Genomic DNA, 11,129 nt, shown 5'->3' with positions numbered 1-11,129 from the left:
GAAGGTTTGTGTTTCACTGAGGGTTCTGGAAGCTCGGCTGAGGCTCATGGGAGCGTCTCCACGTTGACGGACGTGAGCGTGACGTCATGCAGGATGTTGATGCGGTTGATCTGGTTGACCTCTTTGATGCGGTGCTGGAAGTCAAACGCAGGCGTGTTGTTGACGGCCACCTTGAACTCTGTGAAGGTGCAGAGGATCTTCATCTACAGAGAGACGTGAGGGTCAGAGTCAATCACTGTCTGGACTGTCCTGCTGCTTTAATTCCACCCATAAACGGGAAGCGCTTCAACACTCTGTTTTTAGGCAGAGGATCTCGCAGGGAGTCGTTTACCTCAAAGTGATGACCGGGCATGAAGGGGAATGGAGACAGAAGATCCCGCTCCTCTTTCCCCCAGCGTTCTCCCAGCTTGTGGTTGCGGACCAGAACCGGTTTCCCGCCCTCACTGAAGCGCGGGTTGATGTGAAGAGCAATGTCGTTACCGCGCAGGAAGTTGATCGTGAACCTGGAGGCAGAAGAAACATTAGTGACCCCTTTTGGTGTCAACAAACCAACAATTCCTTCAAAAGCCACTTGAAAAATGTTCTGATTGGGAGTCATTTATATCGGGAGTTCTGGCATGCAACTCTAGATGGCGCAGTCCGATAGGTCTAACTCAATCTGACCTAATGACATCATTATCACATGGCACAGCTGATTGGTTCTCTCTTATATCGGTAGCCAATGAGCTTGCTGCTCAACATTCAAATATATGACTAGTTCTTGCCGTGGCAGTGCAGCTTGCTTCAGAAACCCTCCACCTTCCACAGCTCCACCTGTATAGATCTGCCACGAGGTGATTCATGAATGCTATAGGGCTTATTTATTTCATGTATATTTGCAGCAGCAGTACATGCTCACAGCAGTATGTTGTGGATGTATTGTCAGTAGCAAGTATCATTACGTAGCAGATCTATTTCGCCAAGACCAAATACAAAAATATTGTCATGTACATCACTATGCCAATCCCTCCGAGAGTTGTCATGACCGAAATATGATTTCAAGTACTGACATTCAAAAAAATGTGGAAATCTCACACACTACACTCCGCCATCATTTACTCTCTCCACTGCCTCTCCACATAAATGAATGGAAAATGATGTCAGCACTTACATCTTGGCGTCTGGTTTAATCTGTCCTCTGATAGTCAGCATCAGCTTGTCGTAGATGCCGCGGGGAAAATTCATGTTGAATGGAACCGTCTGAAAAACAGAAAACATTAATAGGCTCAGGAACATCAGCAAATTATGTTTCTACATCATCTACCTGAGCTCAACAAACAGCAGATGCTCTCGGCTGGTTTGATTCAGAATTTGACAATCATCAACACAACAGAGTTTTAATAACTCTTTTCTTTTTTTGCAAAATGACTGAAAATGACTTTTTTTTTTAATGTGTCAAAATGAGTTTATGATTAAAATAAGAACAAATATGTGGGCTCTGAAAATGATTCTGCTTATCGCTTTGAATTAAACGTCTTTTGTTCCCACAGCAATTACAGGTATTTTGTTCTTGTTTAAAGAATAAACTCACTTCTTTTTGGTAGATGTTTCAGAAAACCTTGTTGCTTCTCCAGTAAATGTGTCTTGATTTAAGGATATCTGTACTGTAAAACAAGACCTTTTTCAGTGCACCAATCTTCCGTTAGTAACATGTCTTAACGAAATATTAATTCAGCAGTTCAGCAGACTAGAGTTTGAAACCGCATCAGCATGAGTTGTGCAAGGCTTGTATGTGAGTGGCGCTGTTGTTGTGTTTTATTAATTGCACTGATGGATGTCTGTGGTGAAGCATCGACTCAGTGTCTTACTACAGGAGCGATGGCGGGTGCCGGGGGCCACTGCTGCGGTGCTCCTCCTGCGGGACCCTGACCAGGCCAACCAGGCTGACCGGGATTACCGTGCCACGCCGGGGGGGCTGGAGAGGGCAGGTAACCTGTCGGGGTGGGGGGTTGAGCAGGCCAGCTCGGCTGAACGGGTGGGTTTGGCTGGATTGGAGGGTTGGGTTGAACTGGTGGGTTTGGTTGAATCGGTTGGGTTGGTTGGAAGGGTTGGGTTGGTTGGAAGGGTTGGGTTGGTTGGAAGGGTTGGGTTGGTGGGTTTGGTTGGAGTGTTGGGGTGGTTGGAGGGTTGGGCCAGCCTGGTTGGGTGGGTTGGACCGGCCATGTCGCAGGAACCGATGTGCTGGGCTGGTTAACAGGCCAGTTGGGCTGAGTGGGTTGGCAGGACCAGCAGGGTTGGCAGGGCTGACCGGGCCATTGCTGAGGGGTCTGTGGGTAAATGCCCTGCTGACTGGAGGACGGGCAACTCATGATGGACCTGAACCTGAGAAACAAACCACCACAGATCACCAAAGATCATCACAGATCCCCTCACCATCTGCACTGTGTCTGACTGACTGACTCCTGAACAGTGTCACATGATGATAACACTGTATCCCTTTAGCAGTTTGACCGTATAGGGACATCTCACTAGAACTGTACTGGTCATGTTGGGACATAATATTACGCTTTAAAAAATTTTTTTTTAAATGAAAGGAGTCTTCTCTTAACCAAGGCTGCATTTATTTGATCACAAAATCAGTAAAAACTGTGAAATCTTAAAGTGTAAATCATCTGTTTTCTGTGTGAATCTGTGTTAAAGTGTAATTTATTTCTGTGATGCTCCGCTGTATTTTCAGCATCATTCCTCCAGTCTTCAGTGTCACATAATCTTCAGAAATCATGAAAATATGATGATTTACTGCTCAAGAAACATTTCTGATTATCAACGTTGAAAACATGAATATTTTTTTTGTTAACATGATGCATTTTATTTCTCAGGATTCACAGATGGACAGAAAGTTCAAAAGTACAGCATTTATTTGCTAATTAACATTACACTTTTGATCAATTTAATGTTTCCTTGATTAACAAAAAAGGGTTAATAATAATCAGAGATGTTTCTTGAGCAGTAAATCATCATATTTTCATGATTTCTGAAGATCATGTGACACTGAAGACTGGAGGAATGATGCTGAAAATACAGCGGAGCATCACAGAAATACATTACACTTTAACACAGATTCAAATTTTGACCATTAGTGTATATCCTTTAATATATTTCAGTTATTTGAATTATTTGAAATATTCCACTAAAGTCGCATGCACTCAGCTAATCGTCATTCTAAACCAGTCCTTGAGATCGAGCACTGATCTGACTGCTAAAACTGTGAATGTTAAATCAGTATTTAAGATCTGAGGGTCAGTGATATTTCAGAGTCTAGATGACACACGATGCTGTGAGATCTTCAGACACTGAGCACTGTAAATCTACAACATCCCAACCATAGGATCAGATCGATCCACATCAGACTCATTCCTGGCTATTCCAGCGAGCAGAAGAGAAGCGGAGGATCACATACCTGTGGATGAGCAGCAGAACGACGAGGAGCAGCAGACCAGCGTCTCCAGGAGTTTATATGTGTCTCCTCCTCATTATGACTCCACGCTGGAGAAAGAGCTCGCTTGTTCACCACAATCACAATCTGAACATTATATGACCTTCTGGAAGAATACAGACATTGTAAACAAAAAATGCATTTTTGTCTTGTTTTCCAGTACAAATATCTAAACATACTTATAATGATAAAATACATGTCTCGATTTCTGAAAGAATTTATCAAATGAAGTGACTGTATGCTTAAGATAAGAACAAATATGAGAAAATATGTGATAAGAAAAAAAAACTTTATTTAATGGGAAAACAAGTTGATTTTTTCAGACATTTTTTATTATTGATTTAAGTGCCAAATAATGTAATTTTAGTTTGTTTGTTTTAAAGAAAATAAATATTATCTTATGTACGTTTGCTTCTGAAGTAATTATAACTTAATTTAAAGATGTTTAGATATTTTTACTGAAAAACAAGACCAAAAAATGTCTTTTGTGTGTGTGTGTGTGTGTGTAAATATTAAGATCTCAGTAATCGCACACTGTTGTTAGTTTGTGAGACTCAAACTGTGGTCACAGATGACATTCAGAAACTCGTCAAATATTTGTTCTACAGTCCGTTTTAACCTCATATTAAGGAATTGGCGTATTATTTAAGTTAAAGTTCTCAGTTGTATGTTCTTGATTTGTCTCGATACAGTCGTGTAGATGATGAGATTCGCCCAAACACACCGGTCAATATTCCAGCGGTTTCCACGGTAACCTGCAGTTTTATGAGTTGATCCAGTTACACACATCATGTGAGCATTTCTGAGCATTTCTGTCTTGTTTTCCAGAACATCAGTGTCCTGCAACACAGAGTCAGTCATCAGTGTCACAGACGTATATTTGTAGAAATACACAACAATACATTGTATGAGTCACAATTATACATTTCTCTTTTATGACAAAAATCATTAGGATATTAAGTAAAGATCATGTTCCATAAAGATATTTAGTAAATCTACTACCGTAAATATATCAAAACTTAATTTTTGATTAGTAATATGCATTGCTAAGATCTTCATTTGAACAACTTTAAAGATGATTTTCTCAATATTTAGATTTTTTTTTGCTCGGAGGTTCAACCAACTCTGAGTTTAAACTTGAAGTCTGAGTTGACTTACCCTGAGATGGGAAACTCTGAGTTTTCGGTTAAGAACAGCTGAAATGAGTTGGTTTAATCAACTCTAAATTGACTAACTCTGAGTTAAGCGCGTGCACAACTATAAAAAGCCAGGATCAATGGAGCGCCGATATAACGAATCACCATGGCAACAGCTCCCGCCAAAAAGCCTTCTGCATACTTCAGACTCGATACAAATGTAATTCTTCTCAGTGTTATAATATAACAGGTGAAAACTGGCAGAACGTTAGATTAATGAACTGATCATTTTATGGTATCTCATGGGCAAAAATATATATATAAGATAATTATATTAATAATAATTTTTTAAGTGCAATTTTCTTTTTTTTACAAATGATCGGCCAATAGAGTAAGAAGAATACGGCAGTGGCTATTTACACTAAGTGGAATTAACATACTTTCTTAGCGATAGATCCTATTTACAGTAGGAAGTGCAAGTAGCTCTAGATGCTATTTACAGAAAAAATGTACAGTGAAAATCGTGATATATTCTATTTGCCATGTAAAAGTAGCAGTTCTTTGCCATAGGCTAAGTGTTAATAATAATTAGATGCTAGTTATACTTTATACTGGCAGGCAGGCACGTGCACACATAGACATGAAAGGGGGCTTGAGCACCTGCCCTTTTTATTCCTGGAGAGAAAGTGCCCTTTTTTCTGGGATGCTTTTTTTTTATTTTTGAAAAATAATATATATTTCTGTTTGCACACAGGTTCCCTGTCAAACAAATATATTTATTGAAATACAGTATCTAAATATCAGGTCAGGAGTTCTGAAGCGCTCCCTCTCCCTCTCCCCCGATTGTTAAACCCGATTGTGTTGCTTCCGCTAAAGAAAATAGTCCGCTCCGTCTCTACGGTTAGAATCCTGTGAGTCCATAGCAACGCTCTGTTTTTCATGGCAACGGTCCGTTATACTCCGCACAGCGGTCTGTTGGTTATAACACACCGCATTCTACATTGGAATTCAACCAAGCCATGTAATAAAATAAGTTAATAAAATAAGCATATATCAGCACCAGGTGATATGCTTTAGTTATTTTGTTTATCCTATTTACCTGTATTTCCCTGTCAATTAGATGCAAATGTGCGCATTTTAACTAGTTGACGCCTAATTTGCATACAGAACGTCCCCAGTTATTGACTTACATCAAGAGTCTTTCCCCCTGAAATGTAGAAATCTAAATTGGTGAATTTAGAAGAAATCTACAGATGCAAACAGATGGAGGATACACTCTAAACAATGTAGTAAATCTGAGTAACTGCATCTGGTACATTAATAAATAAAACTGAGTAGAAATAAGTTAACATTAAACTTTAAAAATAACAATATTTATAAATTAACTATTTAAGTAATTTAGCTTTTTTTATTTCCTCGAAACCTTTATAAAATAGTATTCCATACCACCACAAATACATACATGACATTGGCTTTTATTGAAGTTTTACTCAATTATTTTGGTAAGTTTAATTTTAAAGTGTTATGTATTCTGATAACACCAAAATAATTAAAACGATGTAGTGCCTTGTGCAAAAATAAACAAATTATTAGTAAAACACGCCCCTCTGTTTGATGCAGTTATTTAGGTTATTCTAAATATGAAGAGTTCAGATGAAAAATCTGCCATCTGTAATTTCCTTCGATATTGATCATTTTTATCAAGCTTGTATGTTTATGTTCACTTATTTCACATTACTGGCAATTAAAATTACCTATTAATTGTCATTTAAGTTAAACTACTGAACTTAAATACGAACTTGAAAAAAAAGCTCATAAGATAATTTGAGATGGCACTTAGAGGCTTTGCATCTGAACTCTTCTTGAAACTAGTATCATAGAGAATGTGTTCAGAACATGCAGATTGTGGAATGGTTTCCTTTGCTGCTCTATAAACCTAGTGAATACTAAGGAGACCATGGTTTCTGTGAACTGATTATTTTGTAGACATCTTTTGAAAATGAAACAATTGCGTGAGTTTGAGGAAGATAAAATTAATTAACTTTTTAAATTATTTTTTTTAAGGAAGTCAGAGTTGCGTTAATATATATATATATATATAGGGTTAGGGTTATATATATATATATACTTTATTGTTTAAAAAAAAAAAAAAACCTAATTATGAGAAGTGCCCTTTATTTCACTTTAGCCCCTGCCCCTCAAACTGTCTGTGCACGTCCCTGCTGGCAGATACATTTGCACCTCAGTATTGTTATACATTAACAGGATTCAGTAATAACAGATTGTAAAGGATTATATTTATTACAATGATAAATAGCTGTATCATTATTAAACACTAGTTAGGCACTTTACTTCCACTTTTAGAAGTTTTTTTGTTCATTTTTAATGAAACGGGCCCCTGGAGATACAAAATGAGTATTGTTTTTTGTTTTTGTTTTTGTTTTTTTCTGAAAAATGTATCACAATGAAGTGAATTTATGTTTTAAACACTTTTAAAAATTCTGCCAACTGGGTCAGAAAGATCATCTTGTTTTCTATTTGAATTGAGTTTGTTCTTGTTGTTATTTTGACACACTGTTCTTGTTTTAATCCAAGATGCTGATACATTTTTCATAAAACAAGACGTGCATCTCCAGTAAATGTGTCTTATTTTAGGGATGTTTAGAGATCTGTACTGGCACACTGGATGAGAACATGATGTGCTGATGGATCAGGTTCTGTCTCTGTATGTAGATGTGTTATAGTGGCTGGTTTGTGCTGTAATGAGTCTCTTGTGTCCACAGTCATGCGCTGCTGGCTCATCAGCACACAGAACACCATTATACTGTGTGTCTGTGTTCGTAACACATTCCTCTAAAGCTCCTCACATGATGCTGAAGCACTCATTGTTCTTCATGTGGTCTCCAGCGTTACTGAACAGAAACATCTGCCATCAGGTGATCTTTCCCATAGTTCACCTGAGCTCAGTCATGTAGCTCCTTTTCTATGATATCTGCAGAAGGTCCTGATCTCCAAGATGTGGAAGAGTTAGTTTCTTCATCAAACAGTCCATAATAACACTTCCTCCAGTGAAAAAGTGCATCTGCTGTTGTCTCTCACAGATTAGTTTAAACACTGCTTGATCTGTGCAGATTTCTCTCCTGATTCAGACCAGAACACTTTTTCACTGGAGGAAGTGTTATTATGGATTATAGACTCTATGTATTTGAGTTATAATCATCTTAATGCTGGACGTGTTTCATCTTTTGTCTTCTCCAGATGTTCACTGATGGACTGGAGTGCTGTGGATAGAACGCCATATACTCATACAGTAACTGATTACATGTGATCTGGATTACGTAATCAGATTCCTAGAATTGAGTATTAATTAAGTTATGAGATCTTCCAGTTTCACACAGAGACCAGTCACTAGAAATTCACAGAAATCAGTTCAGCTTTAAGAAGAGTTTCAACATGGCATCAACTTCTGATGAACCCATTCATGTGTATCTGAATTAGGCTTTTGTCTGTCAAACACATTAAAAGGCACAAGTTCACGTTGTTTCTTATTTACATTTAATGCAGGGCTTCACAAACTTCTTTTGTCAGCTAAACCTCATCCAGCTGAGATTTTAAGGTAATAAGTCCATGCTCATGATTCTCTGACATTGATTAACACTAAACATGTAGGAACACTGATAAAATATGCCATTTTTTAAGAAAGTGTTTTATTTCGATTCATGTTATTTTTAAATGATTAATTTTACATTTTTATGATTCCATCAGAAACCCCAGTTTGCTCAGCCTTGACTTAATGCAATCTTTAATGCAATTAATGTTGTTGTAACAATGAATGGAATATATTGTCTTTCTCTTTGCATTTTTATATCAATATGCACTCTTAGACTTTGCCGTAATTTTACAGTAACTTACCGCAAAAAAGCCCAGTAAAATACCATTTATATTATTTACGGTAAACTACTGTAATATGCACTGCATTGTGGGTATTTTGTATGAATTTTACAGTAACTTACTGTATATGGTCATTTACAGTACTTTACTGTTTACGCAAAAGCAGTAGTGCTACTGTAAATGAAGAAGACAGATATCTATACATACAATTAAGTTGTATGCCTTTTTGTATGCAAATTGCCTTTGTCATTGTGTCCACAACTTGTATTACTCATAGGGCTATAAGCATATTGTATTAATGTTTTAGGCCTATTAAAATGTCATATGATAATGTTTTATAGTTTTTTCCGTCTTGTTCTGCAGATGAAAATCATAAAATTATTCTCATTTCACACACTGGATGTTAATTTTAATAGTAGCATTTTCTCCAATAAAAAACAACAACAACAACAACAACAACAACAACAATAACAACAATAATAATAATAATAAACGGAGCAGAAACAATAGGGTCCTCTCACCATCGGTGCTCGGGCCCTAATAATAATAGTAATCGACAGCTGGTTCCCATACAGGCAAATTAGGCATTTTTTGTTTTATTTTCATGCCAGGTATAAGAGCACAGGTGTGGTGATATTTAAATAACAACAATAATAATAATAATAATAATAATAACTTTGCTTAGACCTCACAAATTTTAAATTGTTGCTCACGTGCAAAGCCCGCGCAACAACCTGGCAGAATGTAAACTGATGTTTGTGTGACGTGTCGAGTGCGCGCAAAACTGACGTCTGTCAGAGTGGATCGCTACTAGAAGCCAGCTGCGAGTTTTTCTGAGGTAAGTACTTTTTACTTAACAAATTTATTTTATAAGTTACTTTTACAACGTAAACCATTACCAATATCAATTAAATATAGCTAAATTTATGAAGAAAGTAAATAATATAATCTAATAGGCTATTATTAACAGGACAGTCTGAAGGAACTTTTAGTTTTCCTCAAAAACTGCCGCTTTCATATCCCATTATGTCATACAGTTGACTGACTGCTTTTAGATGGACCCAATGTAATATTTTTTCAATGGTTTTCCGTATTTTTTAAGACCAGTTATGGTATATTTTACTCGTCATTTAAATGAATGCCGTTAAATGTGTGTGACGTTAGGCTATTTAAAGTAACGTTGGCGCGAATTCTCAAACGCACTCTCTCGCAGTCTCTCTCCCGCAGTCCACCGCAAGCAAGAGCACACTCAATTGATACTGAAATAATGTATTGGCGCAACAGATTTGGCAAGCGCTCCAGCTCCAGTGTATATTAGTGCTTATTTGTGTTCACTCTCTGGTGAATGGCAAATGAATCTTACAACGCATTTTGCAGCGGTGAGCATCAATGTAGCCATTCACAGACATAACGTTAGTTGTCTGGTCTCTTGAACGCAATGACCTATCAAAGGTGTTCAAGTTAGTCAGAATCTACTCACTGCTCACAACGCCATTTTAATTCAGTGCCGAATTATGCAGGCTCGCGAATCCTCTCATCAAGGTTTGATTTAACATCTTCATATAGTCATTACCCATGAATCATTGACGAAAAATAATGTTTCTTCTTTTTCTCTTTTCCCTGTGTCATCAGGAGCTAACTACAGCCCAAAGGCTCTTTTAAGAGCCACAAGCACTGAGGATCTTTGGCTTTGTAAGTATGTTTTGACTATCAGTTCAGATGCATTAACATATTGTAATGCATAACTTAGGGCTTTACACTTACATTTCTTTTTAGGAGCACTTAGGTATTTTTTTTATTTATTTAACCTTAATAAAAATTAAATAAAAAATAAAGTAAAACCCTGCCCTCTATTTAATATTCCGTTTCAGATGGAAATACTTCACAACACTGGAGAAAAGTTGTTTGCAACTTTCTGTTCACTGGGACTTTAATGAGGCTCAGAAGGGGCATGAATGCATTTAAATTTATGATAACAATATGTTATGAGATTAATGTTTTAAATAGAAGGTTTTGAATATAGAAATATTAAATGATTTAAATAACTGAAAAAATACTTTAAAAATTAAACTAAAACTGCCAGTAGGGGACAGCAAGTCACTGTCTTTGTCACTGAACGATTCATTCAGTCAGTTCGTTCAAACGGCAGATTTATTCAGGAACAAAGCAAGCGACTGTCTTTTTGAATGGGTCATTGACTCACTAGATTTGTTTGAAAACGCAGATTCATTCATAAACGAAACACCGCTGTGTAGTAGTGGGAAGTTTGGATCATTTTATTGACTCGGATATTTGAGTCTCGTTCAGCAAAATTAAAGAATCTTTTTCGAGTCATTTCGTTCATTTCAGAATAATATAAATAAAATGGCATGCAATGCAGCCAAAGCCAAATTATAAGAAACCAAAATGTTTTATTAATTGATTAGTTGTTGGGTCAATTTGTCCCTTCCGGTCAAATATTGCGAACTTTCTGCAAACAGCAACAACAATTTTAAGTTGTCAGTGCTGGCAAATGACCATGGTATAAGCGGGATTATCCATGGCTAGCTGTGCATTAAATGATTTAGGGTCATTTCGTTTTGGGTGGTTCTTTGCCTCCATGTCATTAAAATTGATAAATGCACAGG

General features: G+C 37.1%; 1 protein-coding gene across 1 annotated transcript; it reads right to left on the bottom strand.

Moving 5' to 3' along the window:
- Positions 1-37: 37 nt before the first annotated feature.
- Positions 38-2,385, bottom strand: LOC132092019 (galectin-3). Its single transcript, XM_059498072.1, has 4 exons — positions 1,848-2,385; positions 1,151-1,239; positions 332-503; positions 38-203 (listed from the first exon to the last, which is right to left on the bottom strand). The coding sequence occupies exons 1-4, from the start codon at positions 2,346-2,348 to the stop codon at positions 45-47; spliced, it is 921 nt and encodes a 306-aa protein (XP_059354055.1). The 5' UTR covers positions 2,349-2,385; the 3' UTR covers positions 38-44.
- Positions 2,386-11,129: the final 8,744 nt, after the last annotated feature.

The sequence above is a fragment of the Carassius carassius genome, chromosome 18 (assembly GCF_963082965.1).
Source record: "Carassius carassius chromosome 18, fCarCar2.1, whole genome shotgun sequence".
NCBI lineage: Eukaryota > Metazoa > Chordata > Actinopteri > Cypriniformes > Cyprinidae > Carassius > Carassius carassius.
Note: the sequence above shows the minus strand (reverse complement) of the source record. Positions and strands in the feature narration are given on the sequence as shown.